The sequence below is a fragment of the Phallusia mammillata genome, chromosome 3 (assembly GCF_965637545.1).
Source record: "Phallusia mammillata chromosome 3, kaPhaMamm4.hap1.1, whole genome shotgun sequence".
Lineage (NCBI taxonomy): Eukaryota > Metazoa > Chordata > Ascidiacea > Phlebobranchia > Ascidiidae > Phallusia > Phallusia mammillata.
Genome location: NC_137254.1, coordinates 25,110,874 through 25,136,518, shown reverse-complemented (window position 1 = coordinate 25,136,518; position 25,645 = coordinate 25,110,874). Strand labels below are relative to the sequence as shown.

The 25,645-nt window shown below is 35.9% G+C and overlaps 2 protein-coding genes and 1 long non-coding RNA gene across 4 annotated transcripts; all 3 read left to right on the top strand.

Annotated features, from left to right (window-relative positions):
- The first annotated feature begins 3,203 nt into the window (after positions 1 to 3,203).
- On the top strand, positions 3,204 to 11,701 carry LOC145217939 (uncharacterized). Of its 2 annotated transcripts, none has more exons than XM_080085314.1 (11): positions 3,204 to 3,548; positions 4,319 to 4,437; positions 5,002 to 5,151; positions 5,332 to 5,457; positions 7,486 to 7,672; positions 8,133 to 8,254; positions 8,780 to 8,893; positions 9,042 to 9,122; positions 9,447 to 9,587; positions 9,691 to 9,800; positions 10,277 to 11,701. In XM_080085314.1, the coding sequence occupies exons 1-11, from the start codon at positions 3,275 to 3,277 to the stop codon at positions 11,187 to 11,189; spliced, it is 2,337 nt and encodes a 778-aa protein (XP_079941440.1). In that variant the 5' UTR covers positions 3,204 to 3,274; the 3' UTR covers positions 11,190 to 11,701. The 2 variants fall into 2 exon arrangements, with proteins under 2 accessions (XP_079941440.1, XP_079941439.1); XM_080085313.1 differs by having other exon boundaries at positions 3,205 to 3,548; positions 4,259 to 4,437.
- A 956-nt stretch (positions 11,702 to 12,657) lies between these two features.
- On the top strand, positions 12,658 to 21,135 carry LOC145217940 (PRELI domain containing protein 3B-like). The gene is made up of 6 exons (XM_080085315.1): positions 12,658 to 12,785; positions 13,429 to 13,603; positions 15,784 to 15,876; positions 16,753 to 16,823; positions 16,975 to 17,077; positions 20,087 to 21,135. Exons 1-6 carry the CDS (start codon positions 12,751 to 12,753, stop codon positions 20,309 to 20,311), a joined length of 702 nt encoding a protein of 233 aa, XP_079941441.1. The 5' UTR covers positions 12,658 to 12,750; the 3' UTR covers positions 20,312 to 21,135.
- Positions 21,136 to 22,164: 1,029 nt separating this feature from the next.
- On the top strand, positions 22,165 to 25,246 carry LOC145218407 (uncharacterized). Its single transcript, XR_013857595.1, has 5 exons — positions 22,165 to 22,225; positions 22,307 to 22,358; positions 22,622 to 22,701; positions 22,794 to 22,831; positions 23,171 to 25,246. It is a non-coding gene; the product is annotated as an uncharacterized LOC145218407 (long non-coding RNA).
- Positions 25,247 to 25,645: the final 399 nt, after the last annotated feature.

The following is a 25,645-nucleotide window of genomic DNA, read 5'->3' as shown; positions in this document are numbered from 1 at the left end:
AATTTTTGAAAGATGTATATTCAGACATACTCAAGACGCAACAATGGTTTTACGCGGCCATGCTTAATTGCTGCAAATATTTTGGTTTTTTGACAATGGTAAATACATTTCGCAGCAAAATCCTTAATAGGCGTTGATGTACATAAGATTGTGTATAAAATGCAATACAGGATTGGATGTACAAAAAAAACATCGAACTATTGGGTAAAGCTGGGCAAGTGTGAACAAGTCTGTTTTTGTTAAAATCAAGCCCTTGTGCGCCTATAAACAAAACTATCAACAAATTGCGCAATATTTAAACTTGCTTCACTTTCTTAAAAATCATTCCACGTTCATCGTGAACGCTCTCTCCCGCTACAAGTGTCCAACCCGTTTCTTCAAATCGCTCCAGTAACATGAGCATCACGATTGACTTTTCAGCTACATTTACTGGCAGCTTGCCACTTCTGCAAGCCAACGACAAGCGCCTCTCGCCTGTCATGCTAGCCGTTGTTCCATCGCAGAACTGATGGAAAATTTCGTTTATGATCTTCTTAATGCCATCGTCTATTCCTGGCTCGCACGTGACTATGTAATGGGTAATTTCCAAGGCAAATTGCGATTTCTTGCAAAAAACGTGAAGGAACGGCATGTTCGTTGGCTATGCTGTTTCAACGCAGTTTTAATACTTATAAAGTTGATGACTTAACCCTGCAAAAGCAAACTGTATATATGTATAAATAGGTTTTGGTTGAGCTTCGTTCGATCTTTCTTAAACAAAGCGTACTTTTTTCATGCCAAATCATACTTAAACATAGCCTACTTAATTCACAAATGAAAGTAGCTATAAAGCTTAAGGTCTGATTTGGCCTGTCGAGTACATTCAAGAGTGTGGCAACAACTGACTTTAAGGACCTCGATTGTCAAAAAGTTGTCGTTCTTAACCTTTTTTTTTTCAATGTAAGTTTCTTTTTGGACAAACTTTTTGTACAATTCATCACAATATAATGCCCTTACAGTGTTATCAACTTGTCAGCATTTACAAAATTAAGCTAAGAACAATTATATTAATAGTAAGGTGATCTAAGCATTCACACATAATTGCAAATGGATGCCTTAATTTTTTTCTGAGAAGGATATTTAAATTGTTCTAAATCCCTTCTTGCGACTCCTCACTTTGTATTTACGTGTGTCACCTCACTTTGTATTTACGTGTGTCACCTCACTTTGTATTTACGTGTGTCTTGCGCCTAGAACATTGTTAAAAAATCAAGCCATATGTACATAAAAACGGATTTATTATACAGACACAAACCTATTTGACCCTTATGTTCAATGTCATCGAAAACAGAACAAACATTGCCATCTGTCAAATGTGGCGGCGCGCGTGAAAACTGCTGTGTTTGCATATTATGCGTAATATCGAGTCTCCATCCTTTTTACAAGCAAATGTTCGCATCAACAGGTATACATCCTAACTATAAACAACACGAGTTGATGTTGTCGTACTACCCACCATAACCACTTATGCTCTTCCTGTTATCTCACTAAAACGTATAACTTATATTATTGTTTAGCTTAGAGAGACGCGTTGCTAAATCAAAGTTGCACAGATGAAACAGAACATATTATTTTGGAAACTAAATCATTTTACAGTCTGTGTGAAAGCCAACTTCCTCTTTTATTACTTTTTTAAATAATTTATGTCCTGTTTTTCAAAATTAGGTTTACATATCACAGGAAACTCGCAAATTATGTGCTTACAGCCGTTTTAAATTTCAACGCTTTATTGAAACATCATCTCCTGGTTAGAAAAGTATAACATAATAACTTTTTAAACATTATTTACTTACAAATATTTCACACAAGATGTTTCAAATGCGCCATTATTCTACAGTAAAATGCTTTATCATTTCACGCGAAGGTGTTTCCTATTTAGCCTACTGTTTACCTTTCATGCAAATAAGTTACCCCTACACAGAAATAAATAATTGAACAGCGAAAAAAGCCTGGAAGTCGTTTTGTTCTGGTTAATTCCGAAAGGTATTGTCTTTGTTTTTGTAAACCCAAATTGCTTTGAATACAACTTACTACATTTTCCACATCACTAATTACTACCTAAACCTCATTACCACATTTAAATGCGTTCTATCTTATATTTCTCCCCCAACAATAACAACACATTCTACGTAAACTTTGGGGACCCACAATATAGTCTGTTCTGCCACCAACTATACATAGCACTGGGTTACAGCCTACTAGGATATGACGTTCTAGCAACATCATTAAATGGCAGGCGATATGTCATCGGTCCGTGTGGTCATGCCTCGTGTAGTGATGATTTTGCTGCGTGCAGTCACCAAACACAGATAAACAACAATCCGGTGGTGATGTAACGCTTTGATTGGACATGTATATCTGCCTTAAAGCACAGCACGCAGAAAAAATAAAACGCAGGCTCTTGCACATGGCCCCGAATGTCGTACACTTAAACATGACACAACTTTTAGTAACCACTATGATTAGCGTATTTTCGGACACAAAACTTTATGGTCGTATGCAGTGGTAGGAATTTTTTGTCAGCCGGTTCTATCACAAAGTCATATTTTTCAGCCGGTTCGGTTGCAAAAAGTCCATTGACAGTAACCATTAATGCTAACCGGTTCGCTGATCTCATAAAATTTCGCAAGACGGTTCTATAAAACCGGCGCGAACCGGCTGAATCCCACCACTGGTATGATTTATTAGTAACGTCATATTATAAAATATATGTCAACAAAGCAACTCGTATCATCGAAATTTACGCAGAATTCGCAACTAATTATGGGTCTTATGCAAAAGCGTAAGAACAAACCTCGTGGAAATTATTCTAAATTATCCTTCTAAACGCGATTAAGTAATCGTTTTCCTTTTTCATTCGGTTCTACTGTTTTTATCCATCACTTGATCTATCAGACGTTTTTGGTTTGATTTCTATGAACCGCTATTTCAGAAAGCGTTGAACCATGACGTTGCACTCATGGCACGTGACCGGTTTGTTGTTGATAAAAAATAGGGACAAGGGTTTTTGATTTTTACCGATTGTTTTTTTTTTTGTTTCGCGTGTTTTGTTGGATGATTTACGTCCAATTATTGCATAAATAGATTTTTTTTAATAATATTGCTGGTATGTGTTTTATTTTACCAGGATTGTTCCCTCTTGGTGGTTTCTTGATGTCAAATTTACAATTTCCTCATTTTTGTTTCAACAGATAAACATAGCAAATTAGATTTCCAGTGTCGGGCCTTAATAAATATGGCCGACACTATTCAAAAACGTAAGCTGATAACGTCATCAGAACTGGCAAAAGCTAGTCTCACCCACAGAGCAGATTTTTCACAATCGAAAGTAAAAAGCCAGTCACAAACCTCACTAACCAACAACATAGCAATCGTTAGCTTTTCTTCACCGAACATTGCTGAAAAAAGTGATATTGTCAGCAAAAGCAAAACTGTATTAAAGCAACAATCTTCAGACATGTTGTCTGGTCTTTCATCTAGGACAAGTTCCGCAAGCCTAGTGGATGCTCGTAAGTTTTGAATTTTTTCTATTACCCAACACAGTAGATGTCAGCCTTCATAAACATGCCAAACTATCATATTATTTGCCAATAAACACCAACACCTTTGGTTGTTTTTATCTTATCCCCTTCAAGCACATACAATAAAGCTTGGAGGACGTAAACTTTAAAAATGTCACTACCAAGTACCAACTTCCAAGATGTATAATGTTTTGTTTTGGAAACCATATATGTTCACACCAGGGCTAAGAGGTGAAAGCTGTATGGTCTTAAATCCAACTTCTAGTATTTTCAAATTTATGACTCGTACTCCTGAAGATTACATTGAAGTTTGGATGTTGAAACAAAACAAAAGTCAAAATTTAGCAAAATTTTAGTAATGTTTATTCTCGAAATTAAGTGATGTCCTTAACATAATCAAACTTTAGGAGTGGGACACAGTAATTGTACCCCATCTATTCCAAACAGAAGAACTTTTATTCTGACCTCGCAATCCTGGATCACACAAGTGTCTAGCTGACAGTTATATCTTGTCCAAATTCATTGTGATACACACCCAATGTTTCATCTTAATCAAACTTTAATGTAGTGATGTGGTCTCATCAAAATTTGGCATGAAAAAAAAAGTTGGTACAGAAAACAATTATGGTTCACAGCCAAAACCCAATAAAACATTTTTTAAATGAAGAAGCAGATTTACAAAAGCAGTTTTTTTGCAGTTTCTAGTTCACACAAATCAAATCGATTTAATCCATTTAATCGAAGTCCTGCCAATTCAGACAACAGCTGCTCAAACACGACTGCTGAGAGTGAAAACGTATCAGTTGCAAGTTCCAGTTCATTGGACACAAGCTTAGCTGAACTAGGCCTTACTGAAGACTATTTTTCTCATCCAGAGGTAATCAACTAAAGCAACCTTTTCGGAAATATGTTTTAAGGCCATTGAGAAGTAGTGCCAGTACTTTTTAAACTTTGTTTGCAGCTAAAACTTTGAAATCTCTATTTATTGACAAACACGACCCCAGTGTAACAGCATCAAGGTAATAAATAATAAGCTGCAGACAGTGCACACTGTTTTGACCCATAAAGTCCTATTGGTGCAGGTGGTAACAAAAGATAGGTCGTATTGGCTTGTGTAGCCATCCAACAGCACTCAGTTTGTTGAGAATAACAGGTTAAAAGTCATGCCTCAGCTATTCTTTTCAATACTAACTGGCTCGCAATGGCTACACTAGCGCCCTATCTCTTGTCACCAGCTGATGATGAAAACTAATAGGTCGAAACAGTGTTCACTCAAAAACAAACTCACACATGAATGTTGTTTTGTTGTAAACTGCCAAACACTATTCTAAACATTGCTGACTCAAAAGTGTTGGGGTTTACTTGCTGTCATATGTTGTCATATCCTGGTGTGTTTAAAAATATTATGATGTAAAGGTTTCAGTTTTGTTGCATATTCTAGGGCCACCTTCGTCTGTATACTGCTGAGGAAATAGAAATCGCTATTGATCAATGCAAAGAGATGATTCTTAAAGTCCCAGAGACTTCAGGAAGAAGGAAAAAGCTTGTGAAAAACTTGGTAGACCTTAGGATGAAACTCCAAGACATCAAGGTACCATTTAAATGACATACCTCTTTTGTACACCCATTTCATAACTGTTTGGACACTAATTTCAATGCTAAGCAGGCACTGTGTAAGTAATTTTGTACATTTTACATTTTTGCTAGTACAAAAACGTTTTTTGTTTATGTATTGTTTAATTTTCAGTGAACAAATAAAACTTAATTGCAGGAAGGACCTGAGGTGGCAGAACCTCGCTCAAAACACATATTTGGTCACAGACTGAGGAAAAAGACCAGTCGTAGCATGAAGAACCATTGTGATTGTTGCAGCAACCTAATATGGGGAATGATACAGGTAACTGTCAATGTTTCCTCATAAGTCATAATAGTGCAACTGTGTATTGTCGGGACTTTATATACACACACAAAAAGACCATACGGCACATTAAATTCCAGCACAAACGGTAAATATATTGGACCATTTGTACTGTGTAACTGCATCTGGTTGCATCATGAAGATAATCACCTAGCTGTATACTCATGAATGGCAATGATTTTCTTTCTGTTTGATTAGTTCAAATCATCTAGGGACTTTGAAATTGAAAATGTTGATGTGAATTTGATTGTTTAAAGTGTTTTAATTTGCTTAAACTCCTGATTTTTAAGGTGTAATACTGCTGTGTGGCTTAGGATTACATATGCAATGCTGCTCATATTGCCCAGGCAAATAAGGATTTACTCATTTTTTGGGTTTGTCATATGTTTCAAGAAAACATGCTAAAATGATCATGTCTGGCTTAAATTATACCAACACTCACTGGCGCCCACTTATGGGGAGGCGGGGAGGCGGCGCCTCCCCGGGTATTTGCGTCGCTGACTACGTCATAAACAAGTTTTGCGTTAATTTATGCACATACAGTTTTGTAGTAACTCTGTACTACTGCACAGTCAACGACTGCTTACGGTAGTTTGAACAGACAAACCTTTCTGAAAAATCAAACAATGCATATTGTTACGTCACAAACGTATACTTGAAGTGTTATATGTAGGGTTGCCATACCGTCCTTATTTTGAAGGGCAATGTCTTAGAAAAAGTTTTTGTCCTTATTTCCAACAACTGTCCTTGTTTTTGACTTAAGTTCTTATTTTGTCTTATTTTTAACAATTACAAGTCAAATCCCCGCTAAACCTAGACCTGGGCTGTCGTGAGATGCACTAAGTGTTTTCTACGAACAAGGAGTTGGAACAGAATGTTCCTGGCAAAAAGAAATATGACATGTGATATGTCAAGGCTCATGCAAAGATTTGTTCAAAAACGTTTGTTTCGTTTGACATGAAAGTCGAATTGTTCGTGTGTCCTTATTTCGAGTTCCATGTCGATGGCAACCCTGGTTATATGCAATGAGCCATTGGATAAAAACATGCAAGGAGTGTTTGCGAAAACTCGGTCAGTAACATCGACACAAATTGACATCGTTTAGAAAGGGGGTAGCCAATTTTTTTCAGGGTGAGCCGCATAGCATGAAAATGACATTGACGGCCACATAGCTTACAAGCGAAAACGCAGCGCCCGTTCCGCAATTGTGGTCTACAAAGCGCTTTTGTGGGACCAGCAGGAGCTACAATATTATTAAGAGATAGCGCTACTGTCGAACAATAAAATTATCTGGCATAAATTACTAACTTCTCACTTATGTCATCACAATTAACAAAGAAAGGCAACTGTATACGCACAGTAACGAACGCATGGGTACTTTAAGTCTTGTCTGTGATGTAACAAACTGTTTTTGGATCATTTTTATGCGTCCTGTGAAGTGCAGAACTAGGTAAACTTAAGACCACATGTTGTTGTGGGAACACTTTCGTAGCAAATTAACTTTCAACGGTTAACTCGTTGTTTTCCAAGATATATATTTAGAACAAATACCTTCGCGGGCTTTACTTTGGTAATTGCTGATTTAAAATAAACTAAACTTAAATGCGTTACATGCAATTTGCTGTGTAAATAGAAAACATGGTTGAAACCAACCAAACGACCTAGAAACGATTATTATAATGGCTTTTTAGACGCATGTGCGCCTTGTTGCGTAAAAATAAAACATGCTTTGTAATAATTGTTCCGGGGAAAGAAAAAATGTTTACTGTATAGTTGGGTCGGCATCAGCTTCTAATGTATACCAGTACAGAAACACTGTAAAGGGTGTAACTTGCGACGTTAGGTGACGTCCGGGCTGAAAATATTTCCGTCTTTACCGAGCCGCCTCCCCGCCTATTTTAGCAAGTGGGCGCCTATGCCAACACTGTTACATGAGGGTCATTGGTTTAACAGCAAGACTATTGCTTTATGTTTTATGATTTAAGTCTATTTTTCTTTACTGTCTAGGTCTGGTACAAATGCAGGGAGTGTGGTTTCAGCTGTCATTCGAAATGTGTCAACAACATACGAAGGACATGTGTGATGGTGACAGCAAAGGGCAATATCTCATATCAACTAAAGATCTGTCCTGAAGTAGGCCTGTCAAAGCAGCAATACTGTTGTGCAGAATGCAAAAGCCGCATTGAAATTACAGGTTAATCTATACTTTTCACATGTCAACATTAATATCATTTTTGTAAACAAAGAATATTGTAGTTAATAGCCTGTTCCATTTTTGTTTTGTACTAAACTTTCTCGTAACAAATAGCTTATTGTTAATCCAAAATTATAGCCTATTGGTAGAAACTATTCTGTTAATATATATCACATACAAATCTTTGGAAGTTAAATATGTGACTAACTTTAACCACCTTTAAGTTGTATATTATCTGTCTTGCATAGAGTGCTCAAAGTTAGTACTTGGTAGCAAGCTTTGTTGTGTTTGATGGTAGGTGCTTCACTATGCATGAAATGTGATGTATTTGGCCTGTTGTGACAGATGCACTTCCTAAAGGTTACAGATACACTTCCCTAAAAAATCTATTGTTATGTGGAAATGACTGTGTGTATTGAGAATGATATTTCTCCAAAAAATGTTCTATTGCTGCATGCAGGTTCAGAAGAAGCCAGAATGTGTGATTACAGTGGATTATATTACTGTTCTAACTGTCACTGGAATGATACATTAGTCATGCCTGCCAGGGTAATGCACAACTGGGACCATACACCATACAAGGTACGTGTGTGCTTGTGGTTTTGGGGACATGCAGCACTTGCTGTATTTGACTTAACATTATTTGTCAATAAATGTATGTAAATTGGAACACCATTTTGAGGCCACAGTGCATATGTCGATAATTGTGCATTACAAATGGCAAAGGTTAACCAGTCCTCTGACATATTAAAATTATATATCATTGCAAGCTGAGTTCAATAAAAGCTAAAAAAAATAGTTTGTCATAAATGTAACCAGGCACCATTTTGTGTGTGCGTAGAGTCATTTCCTATAAAACTGATTTAATCTACTCAATATCTGTATAAATGCTAAATATATCGCAAGCATAGGGTTTTAAACTAATAGTACTGTATTTTGTGTATAGATTTTCTACTAAATAAATCCTAAAAAATATAGTACAAAATCTGGCTGCAGCAGCAATGGCCCACACATTTTCATTTTGTTTTTGTAATACTGGTCCATAAAAACAATATGTTATACATACAGCAAGGCAGGTATATCCTGTGAATTGTGTTTTAAATGTAGGTTAGCAGACAAGCATTCCAACTACTGCAGGCAATCTTCAATAAACCTCTCATTGATATTCAAGATGTCAATCCCCTACTTTTCAATTATGTTGAAGAACTTTCAGAAATCAGGGTAAGTGATTTTCTGTAATGCAAATGTATAATTTTAGGTTATGTGAACATGGCATTCACTGCCGAATGGAAAACTTAATGTATATGCGATTGAGTTTGCCAATGCCGTAAGATGGGCCATTACTAAATAAAACCTAATATTTAAACAGAAAATGAGAGAGGACATACTAAAGATGAAGCTGTATTTCTTAACCTGCTCCAAAGCCCTGGATTCCAAACTTTTGTGGAAGGTAACATTTTAGTACTGTATTTCATACTGAATTTTGTCTGTTAATAAAAGGCCTTTGTTCACAAGGCCTTTGAAAATTCGGTGCTCATTATAGAATGGTTCAACAAATTTTTGTCTTGGCAGCTTTTTATGATGAATTTGACACTGATTTTATGCCCCAAAGCATACAAAAACATGTTTAAAGATGCTTAACCCAAATCACACCAGTTGTTTCTTATGGATGTACATTAGATTTTTGCAGAAAATTTCTTGTTGCACCAGAAACATGTGTATACACATACTTGACTGATGTGGCTTAGTCTTATCATTTTGTTTTGCTTTAAAGCTTCATGATAGGCAGCACTTTGTGGATGGGTCGCGAATGTATTCTATGCGAGACCTAATGGAAACCAAAAGTGGATCTCTTAGTGCTGAATTAGCTGAAATTCATGCAGAATTTGCTAAACACATAAAACTTGATTGTCCAGTAAGTATAAGATGCTTTTTATTTGTCAAATGGATAACTGGATAATTTTACTTTACATTTTAGCCAGGATTTCATCACATGACAACCATTTTAATTTTTTTAGTTTTGCCAAGCTAAAGGATTTATTTGTGAAATATGCAATTCCGGCGAAACCCTTTTTCCTTTTGATGTCATGGTGTCTATCTGTCCTCGTTGTTCCGCTGTGTTCCATGTGTAAGTTGTTGTAAGATTTTGCTAAAAATTTTCTGCAACATTGTTTTTTGTGTGTGTGTTAATATAATGAAACAAGGTTCTACTATGGTCCAAGGCAGCATTTTCAATGTAGTTACTATGATTTGATTTAGAACTTAAGCGTTTTGATACAGGGCCTTATTTCTGTTGTTCCTACTTTTAGAGGTTCAAGCCCAAATTCAACTTTAAACCTAAAATTAAAATCTCCTAGCTTAATGCTTGGTAAATGAAGACTATAATGAACCTTTTGTCCAAATTTATAAAAAAACGATCAGTCTTAATTTCACGGTATATATGTATATGTTGACAGCATCTTCCATGTGTTATTCAAATAGAACCATATTTTGAATGAGATGCTGTTAGGGCAAAATATATATTTGTTAAAATCTTAAGGTTGAGTGATTTAATGGTAGCATTTCACTTTTTCACAAATATTAAAAAACTATTTCTGTTTCCAGTGACTGTTTTAGTTGTGTTGACACCATGTGTCCTCGCTGCAAACGAAAACAAAGCAAAAGACTCGCATCCTTCTCAATATCCATGTCTTCTGATGAAGAATATCCGGATGAGGACACTCACACACTGGAAGTTACAGATTTAATTTATGCACCCAACAGATCATCTTCCCTAATTTCCGCATCTAGAAACATAGAAGATATAAAACCACCAGACAAACAGGAAAATGAAACACCAAATGCAACACAAATGAAAGCAAGGGTAGAGAAAAGGGACTCATTCACTCCCATAGTTTCGCCTTTCAGTTCATGGATTGCATCTCAGCAAACTAAAAAAATGGACGACTTGAACACAAGTAAAAGAGGTCAGCTTCTCGGAAAGCAACGTGCTTCAGAAGGGCGCCAAATGTCGGATACAAAACCTCCAGTTAATCAAGTAAATAACAACACGCGATGGGGTAAAAGAGTTCCAGCAACCAATTCTATTGATTCAGAAGTGACCGGTTTACACATTAATCGATCTGTGACGTCAACAAAGCCGACCTATCAACCCCAGGCCCCTCCTGACGTCATACAACATACGACGTCATCACAGTTCGGTTCAAACGCAAGGACACGGCCTGACCAACATGAACAGAACAATCCAACCTCGCTTTCGGACTTTCTGGAATATAGTGACGTCACGAATACGTCATCCAAGAGACTATCGCGGCCTGACGTCACCAAATCGCGTGAAGTTGAGGCAAATAACCCGTTTCTTACTGGTAGTCCAGTTGATTTAAATTCGCAGGCAAAACGAGAGATTAATCCTTTTTTGGAGTCTGGTGACGAGGAGGGCGCTTATGATGACGCAACAAACCCATTCGCAAATGACGTAACAGCTTACGACAAGGAAAAGAATCCTTTCTGTTCTTGAAGCGTTGAGAGAAATCGATATTTTTATGTTAATGATCTTCTACTTCATATTGGCTACAGTATTTATGTTCGTCAGTACATTTTAGGTTGTTGAACTAGGTTGATTGTTTTTCAAGTTGTTGATTTTCACTGAGATTGCTTACTATTTATTGTTGCCAAGTATAGAATGTGCAATCCCATCGTATACACTACACATAATTCACTTTGACTTATCTGCGCAATGTCATAAAATATGTTAGTTGAAATCAAGCACCCTTCTTCATGAAACGACATTCGACATTCGACATTTCTAGTTTAATTTCGATTTTAGGGCCCAATGGTTCTCTGATTTTCCTCATGATGTATACGCCTACTGTCGTACTATAGCACTGCAACAATTGCAAAATTTCCCAAACTTCGAAATCTCTTCGGGGCATGATCACTGTAGGCCTACTTCAAACTCAAACATGTTATTGACAATCAAACAAATTATTTCATTTTTCTACGAAATACATTTTTGTATAATTCAGGGTGTATCGGCCCGCATTCGGATTAGTCTTAATATCGATTATGTTTGGACAAATCATTTTGTAATGGGGACTGAAAAATAGTGTAGGCCTATTGTGGGCTGAACGTTTAAATTTAACGGGCTTCGCCAAGGTTTATTATTAAATAGATTTAATGACAGGCTAGTTACTCTATGTTAGCATCTGCACTTCCCACATATAATTCAAAAAGTAACACGAAGCAGGGCAGGGCGCGATGTTGTGCGTCATTTGACGGTACGTGACGTTTGTTTGGACTCCTGTATTAGAAAATCTATTGTCTCTCTGATTTATCAAACAGCAAACCATTCGATCAACTTAGCTGTTTGTTAAGATCTGTATAAAGCCAACATATTGAATTTTGAGCCATTTGTTGTTAAACAAGGCAAATATCAGTCGCCATTTATTTACTCGGTAAATAGATGTTCGGCTTACTGATCTAATTTTATGACTCAGCATCTGATTTAGTTGAACCGTGACGTAGTGGCGGCTCTACGCAACGAGGCATGCTCTTGCGTCATTCGTCCTGTTGCGAAATCGTCCTTGAAGAGGCGAGTCCAAAGTCCCGCGCGGTTTTAACGTGGGTAGGTCGAATTTCGTCGAGAGTAATTCAAAGTTTTGACTGTGTTAAGCAAGAATATTAAGTTAGTCTGTGTGCAATTTGTGTAAGGGAAGGGTTGGGTAATGAATTTATGTGTTACAGGACCTAAAAAGTAGACAGACTTACTGCTTAGTCAGTTGTCTGTTGACGTACAATGGAAATAAAAAACTTGTTTCAGAATATTTTGTAAACTTTGGCACTGCGGACTATTTAATATTCACATCATTATAACAATTGCAATACTATGTCTTCTGAGTGAGGTATTTTTGTTTGTTTTTTGAATGATAAAAAGACTACATTCATTTTAAATTTATGAGAATTTAACAACCCAAATTTGATCATAGAACTGTGAAAAAAGAAAAGCTGGTGCAACTGAGGTTTTCATCTTTAAGAAATTATCATTAGGGCTGTGTTAACTTGAAACAATAAAGTAAAAAATGGTTTTCTTATCATTCGATGAACATTTATTCAAGTGAGTATTACACTTTTGTTGTTCTAATTAAAATTATAACACTATTGTATATATATTCACATGTTTGTGCATGTGAAATGGCCAATTCATTTGATTTGGTGAACTTGTAGCTTTGTAATAAAATAAACTCTTAACAAATCTCACTCCTGATTAAACTGAATTAAGCCTTGTTCAGACAGAAGTTGTTTTTCCTAAAAAAAAACTTGTAATTCTTAAAACTATAATATTACATTATTTCGTCTTTTAAGAGTATGGTTTCTGTACTTGGAAACTGTTAATCATAGAAAAGTTTGTAAATAAGTAAAAACACAAAATGCTGTTAGAATTATGTCATTGTGAGAAACAGTAGACTAGAAAAATGATGGCTAAGTAACAGGAATGTTGTAGGAAATTGTTGGCTAATATTGTACATTAATCGTACATGGTTTCGAAAGGTTTAAAAGAGTTTACATGTGACAGTTTGATTTAAGCACTTTTAAAGTAAGGGCTTGATTTAAGAATGTTTATACTTGCCACAATGTTAAATATGTGGCATATGATTATATATACCAATAGGTTTAATGGTATTTCAATTGTGTTTAATAATGTCATACTCTTAAACCCTTCTTTAAACATATTTTACACATACATTTTTTTCTTGTAGTCATCCTTGGGAAAAAGTTGTTGAAGCAGCGTTAAGAAAATATCCGAATCCAGAAACACCAAATGTTTTGGGAACCGATGTTTATGAAAGAAAATTAGATGCTGATGGAAAACTGCATTCCAAACGAATTATTTCTTCTATTTGGTCCAACTCGTACACTGAGTTTATGGCCAAGGTACATTATACTAGTTATGGGTCCCCTTCCCTGAAGGGGACACATATTGTTTTTGTCTGTATTTTTTTTCTTTTTTTCCATCTAACGTGGATTTGTTTTCCATGTTTTGTCCTAAGATATGTTTGTAGATCATTTAAAAACGTTAGTTATGCAATTGTTGTATCATGCAGTTTTGTGTCTTATGGCGGTTAACGACAGGTCCCTCCTGCCGCGATCGGTGCCATTTCTTCATCTAACAACTTTCGCACGCAGCGAGACAATGATCGCTGACGGAAATAAAACCGTGAAAAATCGACACTAACCATCAAATATATATCCCTTACAATTATAATGAATGTTGCGTAAATATGGCACAGTTTCTGTAAAATGGAATATATAGGCAAACTTGAAATATGGTCCAGTTTAACTATGATTGTGTCCTATTTTTACTGTTACCAAATCGCATATGCACTTGTGTGGGGACCCATTAGATTATGCTTGCAGAAACAATTATGTTATAAAGTGCCAGGAAAAAGATAGGGCCCAATGAAATGTAGGTGCCAAATATATATGCATTATAAATATAGTAAGTGGTATATGTGATACATCGTTAAATATGATATATATATAAACTGGCAATATATAGGAAAAGCACTCGTCTAGTTTTGTGTATCTGTTAACCATTTAGCTTAGTCACTATTTGTTTATGAAATGTACCTAAGCTTGATAAAAGAAAACTTGACACCACATGTGTATTTACAAACAAAGCTGAGATTCTAAGTAATTATGGGTCCCCTTCCCTGAAGGGGACACATATATATATTGTTTTTGTCCGTATTTTTTTTTCTTTCTAACGCAGATTTGTTCCCATGTTTTGGTCAAGAAAGAATGGTTCAAACTTTTTCAAATTTACACACATTATAGATATTGGTCTAAAGATGGTTCATGTGAATTTTGACCCCGTTTGATCCCTCGGTTCACCCACAGGCCCCCGAAACGTAAAATTTTTAACGCTGGTTTGTAATGCTCATGTGGTAAAGAAAAAGTGCTTCAAATTTATTCAAATTTGGACATATGTTACTTATTAATCCAAACGTGATCCTCCAGAAGTTTAACCCCGAATCACCCAGCGATTCACCCACAGGCCCCCGAAATGTACAATTTTTAACGCTGGTTTGTAACGCTCGTTTGGTAAAGAAGGAGTGCTTCAAATTTATTTAAATTTGGACATATGTTAGTTATCAATCTGAACTTGATCCTCTAGAAGTTTGACCCCGAATTACGCAGCGGTTCACCCACAGGCCCCCGAAACGTAAATGTGTCTAACGCTCGTTTGGTCAAGAAAGACACTGTAGACAAGTACCAAGAGAGTAACTCACTGGTTTATGATAGCGGGAGGGCTCAGCTTGACGTCGGACAGACGTTTTACGAGACGTCGTTTCACACTGTTCAGAACTTTCTTTCGTCATAAGGTAGCGTTTTTTTTATGACAATCTATTTAGGAGTCAATGCTCAAGGCATGTAAAAATTACGCTTAACGGTATTGTTGAACACTCGCGTGCGGCGTGCTATTGAAAACCGTGTCACAAGGTCAAACAGTCGTTTGGCGTGTGCACCCTGAGAGGTTACTACAGGTCAATGGTACTCAATTTGGGAAACAAAGTTAAATGAAAAACAATTTGTTATGTATACACTTATAGCAAATTGCTTTTTAATTTAAAGTGTCTGTAACACAACTGTTACAGCTTTCTAAAAAAATTGTGTTCAAAACCCGACCTTGGACGACAATATCTGGGTCAAAGCAAGAGATTAAATTAAAGTATTTGTTACATTTTTTTTTAATGTTTTTGTAATTATATGACAATAATAGTGCAAAAAGAATACGAACAATTTTTTTATTGTTGGTTTAATGCTTTCTAAAAATTTGTCCTTAAGATTCTAAAAATCACCGCAACATTTGTTTACTGTAAATCCGCACAAACACGCGTCTGGGGACCCATTTGTTTTTGTTTACAAAAACAATCATACGTGTAGATCAAATGATGTGTATAGTAAATTGGTAAATATCGTATAGAATATATAAAATGGAAGTATATCAGAAAGCCACTCTTCTAGTATTTGCATAGTTTTGACTTTTGAATATATGTTATGCTTATAAAAACAAATGTTATAAAACTGATACAATCTGTTTTTATTTTCAGTTTGTGGGAATAGACTTTACCAAAACAGTTCATGCCATTGAGTGCTCAGTGCTAGACCCAAAAGAAAAGAGTTTCAAATTGTCATCAAAGAATGTAAGTAGATTGTGTCACGTAAAATTACCCTTGACTGCAGGTATGCTTTAATTTAAAAATGTGCAGATATTTTTGTTCATTGAAAGCTACAGCATATTATGATCTTGTTTGGTCTTGCCACTAACAGCCCATAGTGTATGTACTTGGCCTCAATAAAGAGTATATAACTGTTAGTTGCATTTTTTTTAATTGGCTTGTTACACAAAAGTAATTTGCAGACCATCCGCAATAAAATAACAGAGAGGTGATAGGTAGTTCGTAACACCTGTGTAAAAACCTTTGCGTAATTTGGACATATCACTGCCAACTAACTGCAAGACATGGCATGTGGGTACCACAGACAATATTATTACTATTAGGCATGACATTTATATACTGTGTTTTTATATGCGACGTCGCAACAAACTAATAGACGTTGTAATAACTTATGGCTACATATTAGTTTGTTTATGTGCTTTCTGTGAACAAATTATGTAATCACTTCTAAAACCATGAAACATGGCAAAACTTATGATTATTATATTTAAATGCAACAGTTAGCAATCTCACAAGCAAAATTTGGGTTTAGATGACTAAGAACTATGCCTTAGTATTGGTGTATAACATACATTAACTGTGGTTAAACATACAGTAACCTTGGTTCAGTTAATCCGGATTTGCACCTATTTTAGACAAAACTCAAGTACAAATGTTTGTAGTGTGGTAAGGCGTGGAACTAATCGACATCATTTAATCCGGATCTTTGCCTAATCCGGACAAATTGTGTAGTCTAAACAGTTCCGGATTAGCTGAGGTTCACTGTGTGTACAAAGTTAGTTTACATTTGGTAAACTGTTCTTCTAGTTTCAATTGAATTTAACTGTATTTTTGTTGCAGTATAACTTTTTGGATTATATTGTTGTGGATGAAACATTAACTTACACTCCAGATGAAAAAGACCCAAATTCGTAAGTATTTTTTTTTTGCTCTACGTTTGGGAAAAATATCTGGTTTTTGCTGATATTTGTGTTAAATGTCAAAGTAGCGTGTTTTGTTGTAGCCAGGAATAAATCATCCAATGTTTAGACTGTCGCTCACAGATGATTGTTTTTTTAACAGAACGCTTCTAAGGCAACAATGGAAAGTAACTTGTAAAAATCTTTCTTTTACTGGGTTCCTTGAAAATGCGATGGGAACAACAATGATGTCCACGGCCTCTAAGGTAAATAACCATGATAATCAGCTTTATCTCAAGATCTTCCCATCATATACAAGTATAGCAATTAACATGAAAAATATTAATTTTATGGAAAGGACTGGTACATTATGCTTTTGTGACATGCTTAACACTGTCGATTGTACTGTTCCCAGCAACCCCTCTAAGGAACAATTGCTAGGAACATTGGTACATATAGAATGGCTGCCAGATATAGCATGAAATTCTAAACCACCCTTTGAGAATGACAATAGAAGCTAGATGACAGTGTGCTGATAATATCGGTTTGTTTCAACGTCTGCAATATAAGTCTGAAGTAAATCAAATGTGGGCACTTGCCGCTTTATATCATAACATATATATATAAGTTAAGATAAACATAAAACTGGGATGAGCCCTGAAGCGTTCATGCAGACCAGTGATCACAGCACACTCATATAAATTATAGTATGCCAGGCACATAATACATCAAATCATCTAGTCATTGCAGGCTATAATTCTCTAGCCAACGCCTTGCCATATGGGAATGTGGGGTGACCCATAGGCGCCGAACACGGGTATGCCTCGGGACAAAAACCTCGGGTATGCCGCATACCTGAGAATTGGACCAACGCTAGTCGTGCGTTTATGGAAATTATTGTGATACGAACGAATATGTAGCATAAACAATTGATTTCAATCGCGTTCATTGTTTCACGGCCCATGAATTTTTCGGATTGATTACGATTGTAACGTCTTCAAAAAGCATTGGAATTTAAACATTAAAGAGTGGTAAAAAGCACAACAAAGGTTGGCGTTTGCTTGCAGGAGGAGGGGAAACGCCACTGTCCCGGGTGAAACGTCAACAACCATGTGATAAAAAACTTTAGAATACAGTCCAATCTTTGTTCTGACAGGTTCTACCGCCAGCACAACAACTGTCTAGTTTTAACCGAAAAAACAACAACGCTTATTGTTACGTAACAAACGTATAGGTTGGTACTTTTCCCAAAATTAACGTGTTATCTTATCGAAAGTTTCTGGCAGTTTAGAACATCGATCGAAGTACACTAAACTGTAAATTTAATAATGCGTCACAAACAACTCACTTGGTTAAATATGCGACACGTTGTAAACGAAACAAGCGACTTTAAAACGTATAAAACGATTTTATAATGAATAGGCCAAAAGTATGTGCGCTTTGTTGCGTGAAAACAAATCTTTTTTGTGATATTTATTACAGAGAAAATATATGTTAAACATTACAGTAATTTGTGACGTAAGGTGTTGTCCGAGCTAAAATTTTTTATCTTAATTGTTCCGCCTCCCCGTAATTTTGGCAAGTGGGTCCCATTTTTTTTGTAATGTTACCGCTTTACCGTGCACAAACATGCGTTGAATTGCAATAATAGCAAAATGGTTTGGCGACGGAATGTTGTTGTGTAAACTCGTATACTGCAAGAATTAACGTCATTCCACCATATATGGCCACAGGATTTGAATTTGGCATTTCGTGACGTCATACAATATGGCATACCCGGGAAAAATTTAAATTCGGCGCCTATGGGGTGACCGTTTCATTCGGTATACCGCTTCTGCAAGCACAGAAATGTATTGACCTCAACTTGTCAAATGACCGCTATTTGATTTATTTGATCTAACCAAATGCTGTTTAAAGTAACAAATGCAAAGTAGTCAAATTACATTGTTTCAATAAAGTAATGCTTCAAATTCAGCAAACCAAACCTTAAGTACACATTGATTTATTGCTTAATATAGTAAAATCCACCATTTGATATGTGGAGCATGTGTTTAAAAGGTTATCAGTTGCCTTTTTCCTTTGTATGTACTGCGTAAATCTTTGTTAATCGGTCGTTTGGTCTTGAATCAGTGGTCCAAGTTTTTATATGGACACATGTGACAGGTATCAATCTGAAGTTGGTCATTGTCAATTTTCACCCAAATTGACGTAGTGGTTTAAATTTAGCCTAATTGGGCCCAGTGATTACCCTTATGCTATGGTGTCATGTCGATTAAAGTGTTTTACTGCAGCTGCAAAAGTTACTTCGCTTGTATCCAAAATGGGAGTAAATAATTATAAATTAAACATTTTTCGACCTGGTACAATTTTTACAAATAAGAATGTTGTTATGCTGTGTTATTGGTTCATTCACAAGCTTTGCCCATAATAATAACATTGCTATGAAACAAATTATTGGCAAATATGGAATACACTGAAAATAACAAGTTAAAATACTTGTAATATATAAGACCGTAGTACATATGCAATAGTATATGTATAGAGTATAGTTGAAACCAAATTTCCAGTTTAAAAACAGTTTGTGCTTCCTCACTGCTTGGCTACTTTTGAAAATGTTTATACTGTAACAAATAGTTTTTTACCATTGAAAAACCATGCAGTCCAATCTGTTTAAATAGTTTTGCAATGTATTCTGAGTCTTTGTTTTGTGAACTCTGTCAAGGGTTAACAATTACATGCATATTTGTACTATTTTTTCCATTACCCCGACCCTATGTTCCTAACCTATGTTCCTTTAGGCCCCTCTTAAATGGTCCACCAACGGCCCATCCCCAGTCATGTTTACTCACAATGTACCAGTTCCGGTTTAGCAAGACCCAGTCACATAGTGCCTTGTATTGACTGTGTAGCTGCGTTTAGTCCTCATCCACCAATTATGCCCAATAATGTTTTATACATCAATAACATTGTGCAGCTATTTTTGGCTTGGTGATGTTTTTTAGTGCAATTGTGTTGCTATGTGTTCTTTCACCAAAAATAAAAAATATAATCACCAAACAGTTCTCTAGGCTTAATAGTTCTCAAAAAATACCCAGTTTTGTCAAGGTATAACGATTAAGCTTCCTTGAGCCTTTTGACCACAGGTCTAGCACCCCTGGTTTAATCTGTTTTACAAAATTGTATTTAAACAAATCATATCAATCAAATATAGTTATTGCAACACATTTTTGTAAGCAAATCAGTAAGAGCGGTGAACTTAATTTTACTTTTTACAGGGTCGCCAGGGAATCGAATTTGTGATAAATCAAGTTCGTGAGGAGGTCGATCGTCTTACTTCATCTCCAGCAATCGGTGAAATGCAACAAATTGCCACCAACACCTTAACCAACGTCCAGCAGAGCATTGGCGATATGGGCAAAAAATGGGAGGAAAGTCTACATGAAGAACTCCAAGAATTTATCAATAACCCAAGTTTAATAACAGAACCTGCAAGAAACTGATGAACTTTTTTCTGTACTTATACTGTATTTTGTTTACTTTGTTTGTCTTTTGTCTTTTTCACTTTCTTTATGCAAAAACTAGGAAATTCAAGACTGTGTGCTGTGGTGTGATACTGCGTGTTTTGACTGTTACCTTGGAACGTTTTGTAAAAAATATTATTCACAAATACGATTTGGTTATGTAAAGTCTGTAACCTTACTCAAAAGTTTGTTGTGTCACTTATCAAACAAACAATCGTCCTGATAAATTTTATTTTTTTACATCCCCTTATTTGCAAATATTAACTAAGAACAAAGTTGCTACTGATGTTACATAATGTAGTCATTTTACTGTATGCTACATTAATGGCAATGTTGTTCTTAATTAAGCACATTTTCAAGCTATTGTCTTGTGTGTAGTCATGTTAAATAGCAAACCTGCCGTGCTTTTGTACTGTATTCTAAGATAAAGGGTTAGGTGCTCTTACAATACTTCAGGGTTTTCTTACCTGTAATTAGATGAAACACACCACAGCCCCCAAGTCCTGCATTTGTTTTGTCTTGCACATTAGTACAATTTTATTTATTTGAACATTTCTGAAGATGCATTTTGTTGTTGTTGTTGAAGTAAGCAAAAAAGTGTTTTGCAGTGGGCCCAAACGTTTTCTTCAATATACGTCTTACTGCACACAGTAACATCTTACTTTCGACGCATTTGATACTTGTTGATTTGTCTTCCTAACTTAATGCACAGAAAAACCAGCTCGTAGGATAGTTCCTTTGTTTGTGTTTTTTTCTTCTTGGAAGCGTTTCAAATAAAAACATGGTCAAGTTATAACTTAAAACTTTGCTGCCACTTGGCGAATAAATTTTTATTGGTGATTGTGACGTCGCCACTACTTTTTGTCCAACACATACCTGCTTTGTTGCGTCATACACGGCGTGGCGTTACGTCATTGGCCCATTTTGAATATTGAGCTTTGTGACAGCTCCTTTGCCGAAAATTACCCAAAAAATGCCATAGTAAAACACTTACCTGGTTATTGAGGTTTGTTGGACATGAATCTTAAATGAAGGCAACGTGATTGGAATATACATGTTCAATGTAAGTAAAAGATGCTTAGGTTTTGAGTTTTATTGCAATTAATACGAGGGTATGTTGGGTAATAATAGCATAAGTTATCACTTGCCGCTTAGTTTGATTTCAGCCATTTTCAACACTACGTAGAAACTGTTAGTTAAGAAATAATTATATTTAATCTTTTATTGCCGATTAAACTCTCTCCTAAGATATTTACCAAGTATTTAAAAAGTATAGGCCTAAACGTTACCCAGTATATTAATAAAGTATTTGGGTTTGGTGTCACAAACAGGGTTTCTAACACTTTGTAGGCCTACTTTAAATAAAACCGCAACATTTCGACCCATTTTAAGGCAGTGACTTTTATTCTCAGGTTCATTAACATACTAGGGCACAATTAGTAAATGCATTTTAATTTACATGAGCAAAATAGCTGGTTATACATTAATATTTTCGCCAAAATCAGGCGCGAGCCTAAATTTTTTAAAAATAGGTCACTGTTTTTGCAGATATTATACGACTATTTCGCTGCTTTTAACTTTTTTTGTTAAAGAACAAGTAAAATTCAATTCAATTTCACATTTATTTTACTTTCCGCAGACCTTAAACTTCCTTCGAACGCAAATTCCAAGGCAAAACCCGCTGATTGGTGCAATGAGCCCTGTGATTGGCTGGTTTTGAACCGCGCCTGTGACGTTGCACTAGCAAGCGTTGTGATTAGTCGAACAAAAAAAGAAAAAAATGAACACCACGTGCCTTGACCAACGTTTTTCCTCATTTCTTTACAGTCGCTGCGAAGGTCGGACGTGGCTTATGCGAACAAGCTTGTAGGAAAGATTCACCGTTTAACTTAGGTAGGCATATCTGTATCACATTGTTAATGAATTTCATGATTTAAGTTTGAAACTGAGGTTTTGTTATATGTTTTCCAACAGTAACCCCTCCTCTGGAAAAAGAATTTGAACATACATTTCTCAGAATATAAGGGTAAGTAAATGTTACTAATTATTCTCATTTAGTTAAAAGCATAACATTAGATACGTTGATCTTGTTCATTCATAATGTTTTATAACTTGTAATATGGAAGGTTTGTACTTTTTAGTGTTGAAACTTGTGTTATGTTTCGTTATGATTGTTAATCGTCTACATATAATTTTCTTTAAAGATTAAATTACATACAGACTACTTAGAAATATAGCATACCTAATTTTTTATTTAAGTTATTAAACAAAATTATTTTAACACGATAGATTGATTGAATTATCCAACAGCATTATACCCGGCCTTAACCAAAGAAATATGGATGTATTAGAAGCCAACGATGCCTAGAGTAAGTAAATTGAGCAAGGATTTATTGTAATTCTTATGTTAACGCGTACATTAAGCTGGTAATTTATCGCCATTTTTTGTTCTTTTTGGCAGGTGGTGGTTGGACAGGTTTCAGTTTATCAAACACAAATGTAAGTAAACTATAAAAACATTTGTATATTAATGAAGGTTAAACAAGGCATTTTTTCGATGTTTCGGTACGCATTTAGTTTACTTGTTAAGCGGTATACTAAATACATACATACTACGTGCAAAGTTATCGTTTATTCGGTTTTAATTCGCATTTGTGCTAATGATATGTGTTAAATATATTGGCTAGTCATTTATGAACATGGTGCACTGCCCCTTTGTTACTAATTTCATAAGATTTTAATATTCACCTTAACCACTTAGCACGGGATACATAGCTACTTTGTAGTATAACCTATTTACTCGAAGCCTAAAGCTATTATTGTTTTATCACTACACAGGGACATCGTATACTCATATCATCGAATAGGAAGACATCTTGATGGAGATTCGAAAAAGACATCTTGATGGAAAACCTTTTTAAAGATAAGTTACCGTTGTACATTTGACCTGCTATAGTCGTGATAAAGTGTTGTAAGTTAAAACAAGGACCACTGTAACAGAGGACCTCAGCGCATCACTGCGGCGCGTAAACAGGACCACAGCTGGTACATTACCAGCACCACTTCACAGACAACTTGGGGCCACGGAAACAGAGGACCACAGCGCAGCACCGGCGCGAGCACAAGATCCACGGCGCATTAGATAACTTTGTTTATTGCTTTGCTGAATGTTATTTCTTTAGCCGTAAATAATTAATTTTACTTGTTTTATTGTACAGGCACATCGTGTTCGACAACCTGGTGCTGAAGAAACCCGCAGTAAGGCATCGTCCCAAGAATTTACAAAGATAAGTTATTGTTGTACATATTTAACTTGCTTTAGTCGTTATAAAGTGTGTAAGTTAAAACAAGTACCACGGTAACAGAGGACCACAGCGCATCACCGCGGCGCGTAAACAGGACCACAGCTGGTACATTACCAGCATCACTTCGCAGACAACTGGATCCACGGAAACAAAGGACCACAGCGCAGCACCGGCGCGAGCACAAGAGCCACGGCGCCTGTCATAACTTTATTAGTTATTGGTTGAAAATTATTCCTTTAGTCGCAAATGACTGACACTTAGTATTTTATTGTACAGAAACATCGAGCAGCATCATGCAGACACCACCCCAAGACATGACTAAGATAAGTTCTTGTTGTATATTTTTAAAATGTAGTCGTGATAAAGTGTGTAAGTTAAAACAAGGACCACGGTAACAGAGGACCATAGCGCATCACCGCGGCGCGTAAACAGGACCACAGCTGGTACATACCAGCACCACTTCGCAGACAACTTGGGGCCACGGAAACAGAGGACCACAGCGCAACACCGGCGCGAGCACAAGAGCCACAGCGCGTGTCATAACTTTGATAGATGTTACATTGAACAATAATCCTTCTGCCGTCGTAAACTGATTTTATTTCCTTTATTTTGCAGGAAAAGCGTGTCCAAGAAACGAAAAAAGATAAGTTAAACAAATCTTGCTCACCATTTTATATCCAATACTTAACGTTGCTTTGTTCTTAAGGTTCGTGGAAGAAGGCGTCACTCAACACTACCTGGACAAGATGCTCTGTGTACCTTAGTTGATCAGCAGTCTTTAATGCCAAGTGCAGTGGTTCCCAACTTTCTTCAATCGTTTAAAGAACTGCGATGTAGCCTACAATAAAAATATTTCAACGTTAATATGATAAATGAAGAGTTCTGTGTTTGAAATGCGACTTTATTTCAAACTAAACGTTATGTAGTTGGGAACCACTGCTGTAATGATATCTTGTGTTAATTTATTTTGGATAATATAGAATTATTAATAATTCCCCTAACTTTTAACGAAAAATAACTTCAATGGGAACCAGTGATGTAATGTTCTCTTCTGTTAATTTATTTTGGATAATATAGAATTATCAATAACTTTCAACGTATTTAGGGTATTTAGTTGGGAACCTTTGCATAAACGATAATAGAAGTGTCTTTATGGGTATGACGGCCACAAATAAAAAGGCTTTTTGTCAATACCCACTTTGTAGGCCTATATGGATATCGTTTGGCAATTGTGAATTAATGCTAACGACGGTAAGTCTAATGCTAATACTAATCTTGGACCTTTAATCCTTAGCTAAGCTAAATTGAACCAAATGATCGGTTTAGTCTTATTTTTCTTGTGTTGAATATTTTCGCTTCGTTGTGTATTTTAAGTCTTTATTATTTCACACACACCTACCGGACAGACGGAAACCTCCCGATCATGGAGTGTCGCCGGGGAACAGCTTGGACATGGAACAAGACACACACATTACGCGGGAACAATGGAACACATATTACACATTGGATTTCGCAAACAAACACCATATTTAACACATACTTCCACGGTCATGATATCACATGAACGTTGAACACTTGCTCGGGTGCAATAAATGCATTAACTACAAAAGACGGTTGTGAATGTTTTACAGTTTTAGACATTATATGTAGAATTTGCATTTTACCGGTACTGGGAAAATATACAAAAAATGGAAAATATACAAAAAATGCCTGTTATTTAAAAAATGCAAAATACGTATTTTGTGGATTATTTGCAAGAAACACAAAAATACGTATTTACGTACCTACAGCTTAACCTAACTACCAATTTATAAGAAACACAAAAATACGTATTTACGTAACTACAGCTTAACCTATCTACAAATGTAAAGAAAGACAGAAGTAGGATAGTAAGTTTATTTGCGCTGGAGGGTGGCAAAAGACCCTAAAGCCACCTTATCAGCCAGTCTGGATGTATTATTACGGTTAGGCCTACAGATTTTTTTTACATTTGCAAAACAAAAAACAC